Source organism: Mauremys reevesii, linkage group 1, assembly GCF_016161935.1.
Source record: "Mauremys reevesii isolate NIE-2019 linkage group 1, ASM1616193v1, whole genome shotgun sequence".
Lineage (NCBI taxonomy): Eukaryota > Metazoa > Chordata > Testudines > Geoemydidae > Mauremys > Mauremys reevesii.
This window is the reverse complement of record NC_052623.1, coordinates 218,549,582-218,569,106: the sequence shown is the minus strand read 5'-3', so window position 1 is coordinate 218,569,106 and position 19,525 is coordinate 218,549,582. Positions and strand designations below refer to the sequence as shown.

Genomic DNA, 19,525 nt, shown 5'->3' with positions numbered 1-19,525 from the left:
GCCCCTTTCCCGGGTCTCCTCCGCCCGGCCCCACGCAGGGACCCCAGTGGGGCCAGGCCCCTCCCCCCGGGACCCACCGTGGGGCTCCAGGGCAGAGCCTGGCCGTGCCCGGGGGAGCTGGGTTCCTGCGGGGCAGCAGCTCCGAGCCCCCCGGGGAGCAGATCCCGGCGCTGCGAGATCCCGGGTCCCCCCCGCACAGACACTGGGGCAGAGTCACCGCCCGCCCCCGGGGCTCGCTCCGGTACCTGGAGGCTGCAGCTCCGCAGCGGGAGCAGGGCCCGGGCCGGGCACGGGGGGTTAATGGGTCTCCCCGGCACAGACCCTCCTGCTCCGCCCGGGCTCCCCAGTCACAATGGAGCAGCAGCCGCGCGACGCTCACCCAGCAGCTGATCACACTCCGCCCCTCCCCCGATCTGCGCATGCCCAGAGCCGGGAAACGCAACCGGAACTACATCTCCCAGCCTGCCCCGGGGCCGCTTCCGTCCTCTCCAGCCCAGGTAAGGGAGGAGTTCAGCAGGGGAAACTGCGCATGCTCCGTGCAAGCCCCGGTGGGTGCAGGAGAACAAAGCTTCTGCCACCGCTGCCGCTTCCGTGTGAGCCGGGCCCGGGCTGAGCCGCGGCTGCTCCCGGGTCTGTGCGGGGGCGCGGGGCATTAACCCCTCCGTGCCCGGCCGGGGGGGGGCTTTCTGCAGCTGGGCCCCGCCCCCTGGGCAGCCCCGGCCCGGAGCCCCCGGTGAGTGAGACCCCGGGGCGGGGCGCTGGGGCCGGGCGGGAAAGTGACTCTCTGCCCCGGGGACCTGGGAGAAGTCTCGGAGCTGCCTCGGCCCCAGGGGAGCTGCAGCAGGATCCGCCCCGGCCCCGCTGGGATGGGGGGGGCGGAGCCCGGGGGTCCCTGTGGGGGGGGGGTGTCGGGCAGGGAGGGGAGAAGCCGGGGGGGGGGGTTGAACTGTCTCTGGGTAGCCAGGAAATTCCCGGGGGGGAGTTAATTGGATCCTGTCCCTGTTTGTGCCATTTGCCTCTGGCCCCCGATACAAATTCTCTCTAGTTTTGCCCCTTTTCTCTCTCAGTGCCTCACACGGGGCTGTAAAATCTAGGGAGACCCCCCCCCCCAATGATCCGCTCTCTTGACTCCCCTGATTTCCCCCTGGTCTCGCCATGATTCTCAAATGTCCATTTAAAATCTCCTCGATGTGGGGGGGTTTCCCCACCCATTTTATCTGCAGCGATTTGTCCCCGTTTAGGTGGGAAATTGTTGCCCTGGGTCATTCCCCAGAACATGGCTGCCCCAGGCGTGGGGAAGGGAGGAGATGCCCGTTCTCTGCCAGGGCGGGGACAGGAGGGGCACGTGTACCCCATGGGGACTGCCTGGACCCCGGTTTCCCAATCCCAGTTACTGCCCCCTAACTACCAACACAGTTGTCCCCATCCCCCACTGCTGCCCCCTTCCCTCATCCAGGGACCTTCCAGCTCCCCCATCCTCCTTTGCCCTCTTAAAGCAGCTCCTCAAAGGGCTCCCTGCTGCTCAGGGGGGTGGGGGGAAACCATCACTTTGTGTTTATGTATTGGACAGTCACATAAAATCCAATCAAACAGTCCCCCTTTTCCCTCTAGTTATTTAATAGCAATATAAAATCCCCTCAGATCTTGGTGTTTTTTTCTCGTTATCATGTATTCTCTGCAAATCTCAAAGATTGTCATGAAAGACCGTAAAGATTTGTCCCACTTTTTCTCTACTTGTCTATTGCTAAGTGAATATGCCCTCAGTTTTTCCTTGTCTCTCTAACTATAAAATACTTTAAAAAAAAACAAAAAAACCCCCCTCAGATTTATACCTTTATTAGATTCTTGAATATGGATATAAAATGTTTCCAAATGTTGCCCATTTCTGCTGTGTTCATTTATCATATACTGATGTGAAATATACACAGATTTATATCAGTTGTTGATATGAGGTAAAAATCCCTCTGATTTTCCACTTTCCTCTCACTAATGTGGAAAAATGGATCCAAAATCGCTCAGATTTCCACCCTTTCTCTCTTATTTCTAAACATTGATCTCAAATCTCAGGTTTTGCCTTTCTATGTCATCATCAAATGTCAATTAAAAATCCTGTTGGGTTTGGGGCTGTTCCCCATGTCTCTAAATCCCAGCAACTTCTCCTTCCTTGGAGGGAACCTGTTGCCCTGAGTCCTTCTCCATCCTGGTTGTTTCAGGGGGTTAAATTGCCCAGTGATCATCTTTCCCTGTCTCCTTTGAGAATCATTTCTTCCTCCTTTAGCTCTGTTAAAATGTTTGCCGAAGAAAGAGACCAGACACACGTTTAATACCCTTCAAATCCAGAGGCCTCCCCCTGTTTGGGGGATCAGTGGTTCCCAGCTGGTACCAGGAGAGTTGGCTGGACCCTTCTCTTTTCTCCAGCTGGCACGGGATGAGGAGGTCACTCTGAGTGCAGTGTGAGTTGAGAAGTATCTCAGACCCCATTACAAATGGTCTCTGTGAGGAGTTGCTTCCCGCAGTGCTAAGCTGTAGCCACCTCTGGGGTGGATCCATGGTTGCCATTATTTGCTAGTGACAGGTATGGAAATTTCTTACCTATTTTGGCCCTCCAGGCCTTCCATTCTCCTGTTAAAGCAGCATCCCCCAGGGCCCCCTTTGCCTGTGTGACTGGCCAGCAGGGGGCGGTGATAACGTTCTATCCACTGTGAGGTAACACTTGCTTGGGGATGGGGGGTGTCTGTGTGGGGAGATTGCAGCTGGAGATGAAGGGACATTGTGGTAGGGGGAGGCCTCTGGGTGGCTGGGCAGGGGGTACCCATGTCAGGTTGGTGGGTTCTGGAGATTTGGGGGTGGTTCTGATGTGCCTAGCCCTGAGGCTATGGGTCCTGGAGGTGGGTATCGCTGGGGGTCTGTTGGCTGCAGAGCAGTGGGGGTGGGTGTCTCTTGGGGAGGCGGAGCAGGGGGTTAGAGGGAGCCTGGTGCTGTGCTAAGGGCTCTGTCTGGGCTTCCCCCACTGGCTCCTGTTGGGATCCCCGGAACTAGGTCAGGGGATGCCAGGCAAGCAGAGTGAGGGGTCCCATTGTAAAGCATCAGGGGGTCCCGCTGGGGGGAGGAGGCGGCTCCAGGTGAATGGCAGGGCAGATCCTACTGGAGGTCAGGTGGGGGTCCAAGCAGGAGTGGGGGAATCCCAGGTGGGCAGCGAGGGACTGAGTTTCCAGTGGGGTGTCCTCTGGGGGGGGGGGGGTCCCTGGCTCCTGGGGGTTCTGGGTGGGGGGAACCTCTGGTATTCCCAACCTGGCAGTCATGGTCTGGTGGGGATTCCCTGGCCGGTGGGGCTTTAACGGGTGTCTGGGGCCCCTGGCCAGGAACACTGGGAGCTGTGTCCCAGGGAATATCTGGTGGGCCCCTGGCTGCGGGGTGTCTGGGGACCCTGACTGTGGGCTCTGGGGACTGCTCCTGACCTCGCTCCTTCTCTCTGATCAACTTGTGCCAGAATCCTGGCTCCAAGCACTTCCCAGCATTCCCCGGCCAGGCCCAGTCACCGTGAGAACTTTCTAGTCACTTATCAAACACTGTGAGGTGAAATCACAGATTTTGCTTTTCTCCCCTCTTGAAAACTGCAGGAACTTCCTGTTCCCTTGGGAAAATTCATGCCCTCCCCTCCCTCCCCCCCAGTCCTTGTCCTAGTTCTGGTGGGTGAGGGAGGTGGGAAGGGGGTTAGCACTGCCACACAATGGTTTCTTCCACAGCATTCTGGACTCATTCTTTCTGAAACCTGGTTTCACTGAGACCATGATAATCCAGAATCACTGCATGGAAAGACGAGGAGTGACTCCAGATGGACAGTGGGGTAAATGAGTTTATCCCTGTGAGTAGGGGCTCTCATTAGCTGTTCTCCCCTGTGAGCTAAAGGAGGGAAGCTGCTCAAATGCTCTGACCCTCTCTGCTCAGGATATTGGGGTTCAGCTTCCTGGGTCAGAGGCTGCAGCCTCCATTGTGATCTGGGAGACCAGGCTTAGCAGCTGCTGCTCCCCCAACAGGGGTTCTGTGCTGGAAAGTGACCTTAATTTGAGCTGCTTCTCTGCCTGGCCCAGGTGATGACTTTCTCCAGCTGGTACTAGCCCCCTAGGGCAGCCCTGGGCCCTGTTAATACTAAATTCTGAGCCAGAGACTCCAGGTAACTGGAAGAAACCAAGGGAAAATGTTGGGGTCTGGCATTAAAATGACTCTACACAAATAGCCCCCCTGGTCACTTCTCTTCCCATTAGCAATTGCAGGAGCAAATCCAGCCATGAGGGAGCAAACAACCCAGGAATGGGACTTTCCTATCAGATGGGCAGGGAGAGGAGACAGGGAAAAGGAGAAAGAGAGATTGAAAGGGGCAATGGGAGAGAAGAGTTTTGAGAGAGATTTCCAGATCTCTAATCTGTCCAGACAGATGTATTACTGCACCCTGAGTCACTTTCCTGTGGACAAGATGAGGCTCAGACAGAGGAAAACCCAGTTCCTGACTCCATATCCCTCCTGCTGCGGTGTGGCTGCCATGGGGTCAGTGTCAGAGGGAATCATGGAAAGTGACTCCTTTGGTTCTGCTCTTTTCTAGCCTTGTGTTCAGAGACTTAGTTATGGGATGGGGGGAGGGAGAATCCAACAACAGCTGGGAGTTGTTTAATAAGTGGCCTAGATTCTGGGAAGAGACCCATGAGGTTCAGTGGTGGAAATGCCCTAATTTTTTAACAGGAAATGACCTACCTACGTGGGGCTAGGAAAACTGACCAGATTCATAGTGCTGGAGCCTAACCAGCGGCTGCTGTGAGATGTGAAGGGAGCACCCACTAGTCAGGTTTAGGGGAGATTCCCCTCCCTTCATATCCAGCTCCTCAGAATGAGGAGGGTTTTGGGCTTCCTACCAGGGAGCTCTTCCTGGACTCTGCTAGTGGTTCCATTTCCTGTATCAGTCTGTGGCTAGTAGGTGTGTGATGGATTTGCTGGGAGAGACAAGGTGCTCTTGCTTTGTCCCCTCACCCTGGTGTTTTCTGGATGCTGTGGGTGGGGTGGGGTGAGATTCTGCTGACTGCGAGCTACCCAGAGCTTCTGTTTGGCCCTTCTCCACGAACAGTGGGGCTGTGAGTGGGGCAGCAGGTACTGAGTGTTGGGCTTTTGCTCTTTCAGAGGCCGGTGACCTTCGAGGAGGTGGCTGTGTATTTCACCAGTGAAGAGGGGGCTCGGCTGGATCTCACTCAGAGAGCCCTCTACAGAGACGTCATGCAGGAGAACTATGAGAATGTGACCTCGCTGGGTAAGGGTTACTGTCCCTTCAGTTCTTGGAAGGGGAAAAGAAGAGATAAGGTTCACACCAGCCCCACAATGTTACCTCTCCTCTGTCCTGTTTCAGCATCACCCCAATATGCCAGTGACACACACACACTGCCAGAGGCCCTCCCCTGCTGCAGAACACTTTGGGAACAGAGCACAGGAGCAGTATCGCACAGTGTCAAATATCTCCTGTTTGCATAAGTAAAACTGGGGGTTAGGTCCAGCATAACCAACAAAAGCTTTCCACCCCAGACCTTCTCTCAAACCCTGAGCCTTCTTTAACCAAAGCAGAATGTGCTTGGGGTGTAACAAGCAGTCTGCAGGAGTCAGAGCTGCCGGTCCAGGGTTACTTATCACACAGACACTCAGTGCATCCTTGACTGCTGGCTGGGGGTATCCAGACAGGGGAGCTCCAGCTGCAGAACATTGAATCTCACCCAGGATTACAGATGGCACAGCTCCTCACTGCTCTGGATTGCACCTCGGTATGTGAAAATGGCTTAGGTTGGTAGTGAAACTTCCTGAGACATGGAAAGTTTTGCTCCCCTATCACCATGCGTAGTAGCCACAATCTCTCTCCTCTTCTGGCTCTCTTCCTTAAGTCACATGACCGGATTCTTATTTTTCACATTCTGCTTTTCCAGACTAATTAGAGTCTGTTGCTCCTGAATTATAGCTTCTAATTTCCCAGTGTTCTCCACACCCAGGGATTTTCCTACTCCCTCCCATTACACTGGACTCACTAAGTTCCCTAGTACATAAGAACAGCCATACTGGGTCAGACCAAAGGTCCATCTAGCCCAGTACCCTGTCTTCTGACAGTGGCCAATGCCAGGTGTCCCAGGGGGAATGAACAGAACAGGGAATCAAGTGATTTAATCTCCTGTCACTCATTCCCAGTTTATGGCAAATGGGTTAGGGACACCATCCCTGCCCATCCTAGCTATTAGCCATTGATGGACCTGTCCTCCACAAATTTATCATATATAAAATTTTTTTATCCCTGTTATAGTCTTGGCCTTCACAACATCCTTTGTTAAAGTGTTACACAGGTTGACTGTGCATTGTGTGAAGAAATAATTCATTTTGTTTGTGTTATACCTGCTGCCTATGAATTTCATTTGGTGATTCCTAGTCCTTGTGTTATGAGAAGGAGTAAATAACACTTCCTTATTTACTTTCTCCACACCAGTCATGATTTTATAGACCTCTCTCATACCCCCTTATCTCTTTTCCAAGTTGAAAAGTCCCAGACTTTTTAATCTCTCCACATAGAGAAGCTGTTCCATACCCCTCATCATTTTTTTTGCCCTTTTTCTGAACCTTTTCCAATTCCGATATATCTTTTTTGAGATGGAGTGACCCCATCTGCATGCAGTATTCAAGATGTGGGCGTACCATGGATTTATATAAAGGCAATATATTTTGTCTTATTGCCTTTCTTAATGATTCCCAACATTCTGGGGTTTTGTTGACTGCCTCTGCACCTTGAGTGGATGTTTTCAGAGAACTATGCACAATTACTTCAAGATCCCTCTCTTCAGTGGAAACAGCTAATTTAGACCCCATCATTTTATGTGTGTAGTTGGGATTATGTTTTCCAATGGGCTGCAATATGTGTTATCCTGACATGTAGTACTGCTGAGATCCTGCGTTCAGTGATATCCCTGCGCTTCCTGTTCCCTTTCTCCACTGAACCCCACCAGCCCATGCTTACGGTTCCCAGCTTCCCCAGGAGTCTCTCATTGTCTCTGGACCTCTCTGTCAGCAAGAAGCAGTGCCAGGGATTCTTGCCCTGTGTCTTGAGTCTTCGATTTCTGGGACATGGATTTACTTTCTGTGTTTTAGGAGACTCTTTGAAATTGAGTGTCTGTGACATTAACCACAGTGCAATCTGGACTGTTGAACAGCTGTTTCCCCTCAGTTCCCCAAGCTGGGGTACCTTTTACACTGCTTTACTGTGAGAACAGCCACTCCTGGGCAGTTAACACACACTCTCCAGCATGTAACTCACTCCCAGCTACACAGTATTGAGTGCTGCTAGTCAGTGACTCACGAATTACAGTACCTCACAGGAGAGCCCCAGAAAATTCTCCGGTCCCAGACTTTCCCCCAGAAATATGCATCTTGCACTGTCCAGCACACTACTGAACAACGCAAGCTCATATGAAATCTGTCATTTCATCAGTGGAAAATGACATGCACCAGCCTGGTTATCCCAAATGGAGTTTCCAACACACTTTAATCCAAACACACTGGTTAGATAAACAATAAACCAAGATTAACTACCTGGAAAAAGAAGATTTCAAGAGACTAAGGTAATGAGGCATAAAAGTCAGAATTGGTTAGAAAAGAAATACAAGATTTAAAAACTAGCATCTAAGTTAACAAGCTAAAACAGATTGAAAGCAAACGTTTCTCACCATATGCTGAGACAGGCTGGTTTTCCTTTCAGCCAGGACTCCCCCTAACCCGCCCCTGCTGCCCAAGTTCAGCTCTTCAGGAGTTATATCATGAGCAGAGGGAAAGGGGAGAGAGAGTCTCAAGCATTTTCCTCACCTTTCTGTAAATCAGTCCTTTACTAGAAATAACTTCAGTCTCAGCTGAGTCAGGGTGCCAGGCTGTCTGTTGAAGATACGAGCTTCAAGTGGTCCCTGTGATGGAATGTAAATGTCTTCTTCACACTTTCCCCTGCCGGAGAATGGCTATTTGACCAGCTGTTTGCCTTGCTGTCTCTGAGGAACTGGTCTGTGGGTATTCCCCAGAATTGTAACTTTTCAGTAATATCATACTGTAAAATCTCATTTATGTACAGTGTTGCTACACATTTTAACAGGAGGATAATATTCAGTAGAATGTTTTCAAATGATACCTCACAAGCCATACTATGTACAAAATTCTTCATAATTTTTTAAAAGAGTGAAAATAGGGGTACAGACTGACACCGTGTCTGTCTGTCTGTGTGTTCTCAGCAGATATGTGGGTATTTCAATCCCTCAGAAGCAAAGTGTTTGGCATCTTCAGTGACCTGGGGAGCTGGCCCTGGGAATTGACCCTTTTACAAAGTGTGACACTGTATGGAATTGTGAGATACTTTGCAATAATTTTATTAATAAAATAGTAATACAGTGAATCGTGTTAGATATGCCATGTAATGTCAATGAAAATGTTATGATTTTCCAAGTATGATAATTTTGTTTCTATATTTATATCACCTTTGTATTGTGAGTTATAGATATGTAGGGTATATCTGTATTTCCAGACTTGTGCAGTGTTTCTGGGTGACGCCCCCACATCTATTGGCATCAGCACTGCCTAGCCTGTTGAATGGCCCATCCAGGGTCATCAGCTGTACAATGAACCCAGGGAAAGAACTAATGGGATACACCTATTGAGTCAGCAAGACATGCAGGGGTATGCCTGTGTCATGGCATGTGGGGGAGTCAGGGCCCTGCACCCTCACTTCCTGCGACAGGAACACAGTCCCAAACAGAGCTTGTAGGTACAACCAGGACCCCTAAGTCAGGTCCCTCGGGGCAGTGGTGGGGAGGCAAAGAGCTTAGACCCCAGCCTTGGGGTTTCCTCTGCTTCCCCAGACTGCTGCAAACTGAAAATCCCCTCCAGCAGTCTCACCCAGCCTTCCCCGGCTCCTCCTCCAGCCTTTGTCCAGTTTCCTGGGCAAACATGTCACCTGGTCCCAACCCCCCTCCTGGCTCAGGTTACATCCCTCAAGTGAAGTCCCCCCTGCTATCCCATCCCCAATGCACACAGTCCAAGTAAAACTCCCCTCCAACATTCCCAGATCAATCTGCCCCACTCCCTATTGTGTCATGTCTCCTCTCTTCCCCCCCCCCCCCCGAGACTGAACTGAGCAGGGTCACTCTGACCAGTGACCTGGGGAAGTTCAGTGCCACCTCTCTGGACAACACATCCACTATCATGTTGGCACTCTCCTTCCTATGGACCACGTCCATATCATAATCTTGCAGGAGCAGGCTCCACCTCAGGAGCTCGACATTGGCTTCTTTCATCTGGTGTAGCCAGGTCAGGAGAGAGTGGTCTGTGTACACGGTGAAGTGTCGCCCAAATAGATATGGCTCTAGTTTCTTAAAGGCCCACACCACAGCCAGGCGTTCCTTCTCCATGGCCATGTAGTTTTGCTCCTGGGGTAGCAACTTCTTGCTCAGGTACACAGTTTATCATCCTGCATTAACACAACATCCCCCAGTCCCCTGTCTGAGGCATTGGTGAACACCATAAAGGGCTTGACAAAGTCTGGGTTTGCCAGAACTGGGCCACTGACCAGAGCCTCCTTCAGCGCACAGAGAGCCGGCTGGCGCTCCTTGGCCCAGACCACTTTGTCTGGCTTCCCCTTCTTGCATAGCTCAGTGATGGGGGTGGCTATGGCTGCTGGGGTCATGGTGCCCTCGGTATTTGCTGGGCTCCTCCCAGCCCTTTCCCTAGGAATAGGTAGGAGGGGTCCTGGGATGCCCTCGGCAGCTCTCTGACCACTCCCAGATGGGACAGATACTGGTGCCTGCCCTTCATCTGCTGGGCTGCTTCCCTCAGAGACAGGGACAGGCTCCTCCAACCGGTCTTCCTCCTCCAGCTGGGCAATCAGCTGTTCTTTGGTGAGCCTCCCAATGCGCAGCCACCTTTGCCTGCACAGCTCGACTGGGTCGCTCTTAAGGCGCTTCTTATATATCTTCCAGCTGGCCACTCTCAGGCCTGTGTGCTCTCAGCTCCCCACGGTTTCCAGGAGGAACCCCTAGTGTGCCAGACCTTTTCCAGGTCACCACCTCTCTCCCAGGGTCAAGCCACAGATGACTCTGCCCTGAGCCTGCTCACCACAGTCCCCAGGGGGACCCCATTACTGCAGTCCTTCTCGCTGGTCACACACTCCCAGGGGTTAAGCGTAGCTCCTCCGCCCCCCAAAACCGCTCCTCTCTGAATCTTCAGCACACCGGTCCCCATCAATCCCCCTTTGTTTTACTGCTTACCAGTCACTTACTGCAGGAAGCGCCATCCATGGGGTGCAGTACATCCCACCACTGCCACCAGTTGTCACAGATTATGGGGGAGTCTGAGCCCCGCACCCTCACTTCCTTTCATTCACCATGACTCTCAGCCAGCCAGTAAACCAGAAGGTTTATTAGATGACAGGAACACAGTCCCAAACAGAGCTTGTAGGTACAGCCGGGACCCCTCAGTCAGGTCCCTTGGGGTGGGGGGAGGAAACAGGGAGTCTACACCCCAGCCTTGGGGTTCCCTCTGCTTCCCCAGACTGCTGCAAACTGAAAACCCCCTCCAGCAGTCTCACCCAGCCTTCCCCCGGCTCCTCCTCCAGCCTTTGTCCAGTTTCCCAGGCAAATGTGTCCAGTTCTCCTGGCCCCAACCCTCCTCCTGGCTCAGGTATCATCCCTCAAGTGAAGTCATCCCCTGCTATCCCATTCCTAATGCAGACAGTCCCAGTAAAACTCCCCTGCAACATTCCCAGGTCAATCTGCCCCACTCCTGTGTACTGAGCGTCACAGCCTGTGTAATGAGAACTCCAAGGCTCTTCCATGCCATGTGCTGTGAAGCTTGTGTTTGGGACACAGGAAGTAGAAGCTACAAAGGAATATAAAGGGCAGCTGCATCATCTCCATTTTGTCTTCAGACCCTCTGGAGCAACTTTTCTACAAACTGAAGCCTTGAACAAAGGACAGAATGACCCATCCAAACTGTGGGTGTGTTCCAGATGGACTTTCAAGCCGGCAGCTTACCAATACTGCTAAGAACCTGATATATAGATTTTGGAATGTATCTGACTGCTTTCCCATTTGACAACTCCCTTCTTTTTTCTTTCTTTTATAATAAACCTTTAGTTTAGATGCTAAAGGACTGGCAGGCAACATGGTATTTTGTGTAAGATCCAAACCTATACTGACCTGGTGATGTGGCTGACCCTTTGGGGTCAGAAGAACAGTTTGTCTGTGTGGGCAGAGTTTTTAAATAACCTCTCATTGTACTGGACCTAGGTGCTGATTGGGAGTCAGAGAACTGGGATGCAATAAACGGGGCTGTGTGATTTCTTTTTTCAGCTTCTCAGTAACGAGTTTGGGGAATCAGAAGCACAGTTTGTGACTGGTCGGTGAGTTTAACTTCAGTGTTAACCACCAGTTTTAGGAGCATCTGCTCTGCCTTTTTTAGCCTGCCCTGACCTTGGCATTTTCAGTGAGGACTGTCGCAGGCACACCAGCTCACACTAAGCACTGAAGTTAAATTAATAGATTTATTTTGTAAGACAAAGTTATGAAATCAAGTGAACTCATTTATTTTTCATCTGAGCAGGGTTTCCAGTTTCCAAACCTGATGTGATCTCCCAGCTGGAACAAGGGGAAGAGCCGTTGGACCCAGACCTCCAGCGTTCAGAGGAAAGAGAGATCCTGAGAGCTCCCCGCACAGGTGAAGAAACATTAAACCAACTCAGAATCTGTAAGTGCCTGAAGGAAACATCTGGGATGCCCTACAAAGCCCTTGGGAGGTCTCTGTTTATTATTGTCCCTAATAGGAGTCAATCCTCAGGGTAAATATAGCTCATGGCTTCCTGTAGATCAGGCCTGCACAACATGCGGCCCACGTGGGCTCACTGTGTGGCCCACAGCGGGTGAGTAGGCATGTGGGCAGGCAGTTGCGGGGTGGGTGAGCTCGTGGCGGGGGAGGGAGGCTAAGGAGGGTTGGGCAGGTGAGCTCGTGGCGGGGGAGGGAGGCTAAGGAGGCGAGCTGCGAGTTGGTGGCTGACCTGTTCTACTGATCTGGTCTGGCTCCCATCCCCTCTCCAAGGGTTGCAGCTGTCTGGAGGTCCTGCCTTCCACGCCTTCTTCATTTACACCTCATTCATTCAACAGGGCAATTGATTACCAAGTTGGGGGAAGATCTTTTTTCTACTTCTAACAAAAAGACATTTTTCTTTTACCTTTATTATACTATCTTAGGGGCTCACTATAACATATTACCAAGGTTCAATACCGCTGTTTCGGTGGGGCAGCGCTGGGGAAGGAGGGTTTGTTTCCGTAGAGCGGCCGGTGCTGGGGGAGGGATAGTATTTTGGGGGGCTGGGCGGCGCTGGGGGGTGTTGTGTTTCGGGGGGGGGGGCTTGGCACTGGGGACGGGCAGCAAGGCTCAGGGGGTTCGGCCCTCAGCTGTTTTCTTTGGAGTAATATGGCCCTCGCTGCTTTACGAGTTGTGCAGGCCTGCTGTAGATCCTAGTAGACACCAGGCAGTAGCTTCTTCCCTTCCCCCTGCGAATTTGGATGGGATGTGAAGGCCAAATTGATCCCCTCCTCTCTCCTATTTGTGCTATGCTTATAATAAGCACATAGGATCTTTTTCAGGGGAAAAGGCAATACACTGTGTTTATTGAATATACAACAATTACCATATGAATTCAATTACACCACACACATACACTGTCCTGCCGGTCGATGTTACAGTTACCAGTCCAGATCAATCTTGGGGCCAGCTAGGTTGATCACACGTAGGAGGAGCTGGGTTCCATTGGTTGCAATATGATTCTCTGGGGAAATCTTGGAAGGATGAACCCAAAGTTTCATGGCAAGGCACCCTGTTTATATAGTGATTTTCCTTCATTGCGACCAATGAGTTTTGCACTGTCATGCTGTAATCAATTGTTGTTTGACGAATGCTTGTTTTCTTAAATTGTCCTTCTCATCCTTTATCTTGTTCTTTCATCAAGTTCCTCAGTGAGTTATCCCAGGCTGGTTTTGATCAGAGCTGTCTTGTCCCCATTGATAGGTGCCTGTCTCATCTTTAGAGTTGTCAATCTACCTCCTTTGACATTTCAGTAGAGGTGTGTTGCAGCCTACTGGCGCCCTTGCATCTGTCTTTGGTTCCTCCCTCGTACATTTGGTTCAGCGATGGCCTTCACACTTATCTCTTAATACCTACGTTTCTCATTCACACACAAAACAATTTAATTTACACACAACATTTTGAGCAGGAACATCAAAGTGCAATGCAAAAGAAAACAATCACGGCATTCTTTTACTTATTTTAAAATGCTAAACCTACAACAAATCGGTGACCCTCAAAGATCTGTTACTGCCTTGAAATCAGTCCAGACACAGATTCTGGCTGATGTATCTCTACCCATTGGCCCATTAGGCCATTCCTTTCTGTTATTCAAAAAGGGTGGCTGGCAGGATATGATCAAATCCTAAACCAATACATTTAATACATGCTACATTCTTATTCTTTATCCTTCATTCTAAATTATATAAAATACAAACATAAAATCCTACCACTACATTTGGGGGAAGAATTTGGGGGAGTTCAGTTCCTGATTTTTATTTGACCTCTCTCCAGCACTTGTTTTGGTTTGGCCTTCCCCTTTCCATCCCTGTTTGAGGTTTCTGTCTCTATCACAGCAGGTGATGCAATGGTGTGTGACAAAGAGGAGCAGACTTCTCAGCAGGAAAATGTTGAGCAAGTGGATAAACACAGAGCATTATCGCAAAGATCAAAAAGCAATGTAACCAGGAGTCATGATCAGGGACAATCCTGTGAGATTCAGCAGAAATCAGAAAGAGAGCACGGAAACCATCCAGGGGAGAAAGTGGGTAAATGTATTTCCTGTCGGAGAACTCAGAAGGACCTCAAGGAAACCACAACACAGCAGGAAATCCTCAAGAGAAAGAGAAAAAATACATTCAGTGAGTGTGGGAAAAACTTAAGTGACTACTCAGTCATTACAAAGCATCAGGGAATCTGCACAGGGATGAGGCCCTATGAATGCAGTGAGTGTGGAAAATGCTTCACTAAGAGCTCAGCCCTTTCTGAACATCGGAGAATCCACACAGGGGTGAGGCCCTATGAATGCAGTGAGTGTGGAAAATGCTTCACTAAGAGCTCAGCCCTTTCTGAACATCAGAGAATCCACACAGGGGAGAGGCCTTATGAATGCAGTGAGTGTGGGAAAAACTTCACTTACAGATCAGGCCTTTTTAACCATCAGAAAATCCACACAGGGGAGAGTCCCTATGAATGCTGTGAGTGTGGGAAAGCCTTCAAGTGCAGCTCAGCCCTTTCTGAACATCAGAGAATCCACACTGGGGAGAGGCCCTATGAGTGCACTGAGTGTGGGAAAAACTTCACTCAAAGAGCAGGCCTTTTTCTCCATCAGATAAGTCACAGAGGGGAGAGGCCCTATGAATGCAGTGAGTGTGGGAAAACTTTCAGTCGCAGCTCACACCTTATTAGGCATCAGAGAATCCACACAGGGGAGAGGCCCTATGAATGCAGTGAGTGTGGGGAAAGCTTCACTAACAGTTCAGCCCTTTCTGAACATCAGAGAATCCACACAGGGGAGAGGCCCTATGAATGCAGTGAGTGTGGGAAAGACTTCACTCGCAGATCAGGCCTTTTTCAACATCTGAGAATCCACACAGGAGAGAGGCCCTATGAATGCAGTGAGTGTGGAAAAACCTTCACTAGCAACTCAGCCCTTTCTGAACATCAGAGAATCCACACGGGGGAGAGGCCCTATGAATGCAGTGAGTGTGGGAAAAACTTCACTCACAGATCAGGCCTTTCTGAACATCAGAGAATGCACACAGGAGAGAGGCCCTTTGAATGCCATGAGTGTGGAAAATGCTTCACTAGCAAATCAGTCCTTTCTAAACATCAGCAAATCCACACAGGGAAGAGGCCCTATGAATGCAGTGAGTGTGGGAAAACCTTCATTCGCAGCTCGCACCTTATTAGGCATCAGAGAATCCACACAGGAGAGAGGCCCTGTGAATGCAGTGAGTGTGGGAAAAACTTCACTAGCAGCTCAGCCCTTTCTGAACATCAGAGGATCCACACAGGGGAGAGGCCCTATGAATGCAGCGAGTGTGGGAAAACCTTCTCTTGGCACTCAGCCCATTTTAGGCATCAGAGAATCTGCAAGGGAGATCAACACCATAAAAACCTCTAGGGCTATCAATTGTCTCAGACCTAAACTTTGTTGGCTCAGGCCTAAAACTTTGGTTGAGGCCTGAACAATAGTCATGATTACCCCCCTTTTATGGTTCTGGAGACAAGGTGAAGGGAAAGTACAAAAGCAGAACGTTCTGTAATCACTAGGCTTGCAAAATATAACTGCCAACGGCTAGTGTTAGAGGAAGCTTATACTGCAAAGGGGAAACTGTGAATAACAGGAAAGCTGGCTGGTGCTGTCTTCCTTTTATGGAAAGTGTATTCCACTTATTGGAAAAATGTCAACAAGGAATGTGACAGACCCAAACCGGTGGGGTACAGGAGTCTGGAAGTAGCCCAGGGAGTTGTAGCTGTCACGTAGCTGTTACAGGAGGCACTATAGACAGCTGCAATCCACAGGGCCCTGGGCTGGAACCCAGAGTAGAGGGCGGGCCCGGGTTCCCCCCAAACCTCCCAACTCCTGATCAGACACAGGAAGAGTTGACCTAGACTGTGGGGAAGATCACTGAGGTGAGCAAATCTGCCAATAAGTGCAGGAACCCACCAAGGTAGAGGAGGAACTTTGTCACAGGAAGTATGTGTTACTAATTGTGGGTTTTTTTGCTATATAAGCTGTTGAAAAATCTGTATTCGGGGGGACTGCCAGTTTTCTGGTACCCCCCCCTTTCATGCTCGAAAATAAAGGGGCTTCAGGCAATTCTGATCCAAACACAATGCGTGGTCGGGTTTTTTTTGACAATATTGGTGCCGTGACTCAGATCCACAGACTGTCCACCGGACCAGAAAACCACGGACCATTCCCCACCGAACCCAGCCAGCATATGACAGGTGAGAGACCTTTTCAGTCTCTTTTGGGGTTTTTGGTGGAGGACTGCCCATAGGCCCTGGGTCAGGGTGAGTAGCAAACTGGATTTAGACCTTTGCTGCCAGACATGCCTGACATCCTCTTATCCATGACTGTGGCCCCTCGGAAGCCGCGGTCAAGAACCGAGGCTGGGAGTGGGGCTGTTGCTTGCTGGGGAGAGGGGTGCAGACAGGGGTAAGGGGGTCGAGGCCGAGCTGGGAGCCAGGGGCCCAGGCTGAGGGTGGGGTTGAGGAAGAGCTGGGACAGAGTGGGGCTGAGTGGTGCTACCTCCATGGGGGCTGGCTCCGGCCCTGAGGTGCCCCCGTGAATGTTCCTCTGTGTCCCCCTCTCATGCCTCATATTTTGGGGATCATTGAACCCTACTCGCTAATCAGGGACTAGTGATGCCAAAGCCCAGGGAAAGGGAGAACAAGTGCGGGGCCCCCAGCACTGGAACCATGTGAAGGGGCTGCAGGAGAGGGGCAATGGCTGGTGGCACAGGGAGTTAAGGGCAAAGGGGGCACAGGAGGGGCAGAAGTTAGGAGTAAAGGAGGTGCGATGTTTGGAAGTGCAGGAGCTAGCGGTAAAGGGGAGTGGGGATCGTCCAAGGGCAATGGGGAAGTGCCAAAGTACAAGCTTTGCCCAGGGCACCATTTTCCCTAATGCTGATCTGAGCAAACAATTGGAAATGACCATTCAGTGAGAATAGATCCATAGTGTAGAAAAGCCCCTCTGTTAAGTGGTTGTGGCTGAGTGCTTAGGAAGATGGGTTAGAAAGCAATGGGCGTCTTTCTGTGGAGGTTTGATTCTTGCCTGCTAGGCGAGGCTGGTGTGCGGTGTCTTCATGGCTGTACTTTCAGTGTCTGATCACCCAGGGAGCCAAGTCTAGACCTATTCAGAGGCTCTATGCCAGGGTTTCTCAAACTTCCTTTCACTGCAACCCCCTTCTGCCTAAAAAACTTACTACATGGCCCTGGAAAGAGGGACCAAGCCCCTCCACACTGGGCAGAGGCAGGGGAGACAAAGCCTGAGCCCTGCCCCAGTTGGGAGAGGGCAAAACCAGAGCTTGAGGGATTCAGCCCTGGGTGGTGGGGCTCAGACTTTTGGCGTCAGCCCCAGGCACCAACAAGTCTAATGCCAGCCCTGGCGACCTCATTAAAACAGGGTTATGACCCACTTTGGGGTCCTGACTCACAGTTTGAGAACCACTGCTCTATGCTGATGGGAGAGAGTTTTTCTGTGGGTGTAGTTAATCCACTTCCCAAGAGGTGGCAGCTATGTCAGTGGGAGAAGCTATAGTGGTGGGTGTGCAGGCTGTGGTGTTTACTAGATTTAAGAAGTTTAATCAAACCCCATTTTTAAAACCACCTGTGGTCTTGGAATGGCAAAGGACCTTGATGAAGCAGGGTCTGGCCTTCAAAGTCCTGGAAATCATGATTCCATGATACTGTTGTCATTGGAGTATAGCTCAGTGGTAGAGTGCTTGACTGCTGATCAAGTGGTCCTTGGTTCAAACCCCACTGTTCCGTTTTAACCTTTCTTTTTAAAAAAAGGAAAACATTTTCATTTCCATTCTCCATTATCTTCAGGAGCTCCACTATACGGGGGTGCTTGATAGGAATGTAAACACTCAATATTTTGCTGTCCAAATGCATAAAAACCTAGCAAAACTGTCCATCAGTTTCTGAAAAACTGAGTGTAACACTGGGAGCAGCGACTGATGTTTTCCTGTCTAGCTGGCTTGCTTCCTAGAACGAACGCTCCTTGAGTGGGGTGATCCACAGGGAGTAGCTCAAACCTGCAAAGTGCCTGGCCAGGGGCAGGACATTAGTACAGCAAGGGAGGGGTGTGGCAGTGACATCACAAAGGCTTTTTGCAGGACCTCAGACTATTGGTCAAAGGTGGTGGGGAGGTGGTGACCTCACAGAGAGATGCTGACATCAGCCAGGCAGGACACGGGCGAGGGGCCAGGGAAACCTCAGAGACCCCTGTGGCTTTGCTTCAGCAAGTCTCCTTCTCCAGGTCTCTCTTTGAGGACAGAGAGAGTATTCGGGTTCACATACGTGAGTGCCAGGAGGAACCTCTTTCGAGTTTTCACCTTCCCTTTTAGTGATTTTACTGGAAAACAGCCATCCCTGTTTAGAAGGTAAGAGCCTCCTCGAGGTTTGAAACCTGTTCAGTCTGATCCATCTGGTGACAGTTGAATTCTAGGCATGGAAAACACGAGCTTAAGGAGGCCGAATTTTATTCCGCACCTGGGATTTTGTCCCTTAGAATCACTGGGGACATTAGGGTTTGTCCTTTTTGTTTCACCTTTTCCTCCATCCACCCCTCCCTCCCTCTCTCCTTTCTCTTCATCTCTTGCTTCTTTTGTCCTTTCTCCTGTTCCCCTCCCAACACCAGGAGCGGGGTGTGTGTGTGTGTTTGTGTGTGCGTGTGTTGCGGGGGAGTGCTTGGCAGCTCTCACTGTGGGAGGTCCACCCAAAAATGTGGGGCTGAAATAGTGCTCAGGCAGTGATCCTCACCAGTGACCTGGGCCATCCTTTGGGCTGTCTTGTGAGAACCCTCAGCCTCCCGTCCTCAGTCTCTACCCTGATTGGCTGAGCAGGGGGTTATTGACAGGGAGGAGACTCAGGTCCTTGTTCTCTTTTAAAACCAAGTAAATAAGTCATAAACAGTTATATGTTTGATGAATTTTGTTACTTTCTGCATTAATTATCTCTGAGCAGTTCATTATTCTCTCTAACATTGCAGTTCTCCTAAAATACTGACTGAATAATTACTGTGCACTGTTGTTGGTCTGGAGCTCATCTAAGAGCACTTTATTCAGGTCATTCAGTGTCTGAAATTCAAGATCCAATGGTTAGTTTGAAAATCAGGGTTCTTGGGTCCTATTCCCAACTCTGTCACTGACTGGCTGTGTGACCTAAGACAAGTCAATTCTCCTTTCTCAGCCTTAGCTTCTCCCTCTTTCAAGTAGGGATAATAATGATCCACTCCTACCTACCTCACGGCAGGTGGAGGATGGGGATCCATTGGAGAGTGTCACTAGGAGTAGTGCATAATATGAGGTGTTCTATCATGTTTACTCCAATCAGATTATGACATAATAGAATAGCTGAAATAGTCTATTTTATTTGTTTTTTTTTTAATTTTGAAATTGTTAAGAGCAGCAACTGCTTAACTCAGACTGAAGCATCTTATCTAAATTTTGAGATCTAGGTGTCTCCTCTTTGTGTGTGACGAGACAATTTAACACACTCTGACAAACAGGAGATGCTTTTGTTTTGCAACAACATATTTTTGCAAAGAACTTTCAGCCCACTTGTTTTGATTTCGAGAAACAAACTGGTTTATTCTGAATGGGATTTTCTGGCAGAAATGGTT

General features: G+C 50.2%; 1 protein-coding gene across 3 annotated transcripts; it reads left to right on the top strand.

Moving 5' to 3' along the window:
* Positions 1-563: 563 nt before the first annotated feature.
* Positions 564-15,702, top strand: LOC120402977 (zinc finger protein OZF-like). Of its 3 annotated transcripts, none has more exons than XM_039533633.1 (4): positions 564-733; positions 5,170-5,296; positions 11,647-11,760; positions 13,746-15,702. In XM_039533633.1, the coding sequence occupies exons 2-4, from the start codon at positions 5,263-5,265 to the stop codon at positions 15,290-15,292; spliced, it is 1,695 nt and encodes a 564-aa protein (XP_039389567.1). In that variant the 5' UTR covers positions 564-733; positions 5,170-5,262; the 3' UTR covers positions 15,293-15,702. The 3 variants fall into 3 exon arrangements, with proteins under 3 accessions (XP_039389567.1, XP_039389556.1, XP_039389549.1); XM_039533622.1 differs by having other exon boundaries at positions 13,743-15,702; XM_039533615.1 differs by having other exon boundaries at positions 11,647-11,790; positions 13,743-15,702.
* The last annotated feature ends 3,823 nt before the right edge of the window (positions 15,703-19,525 follow it).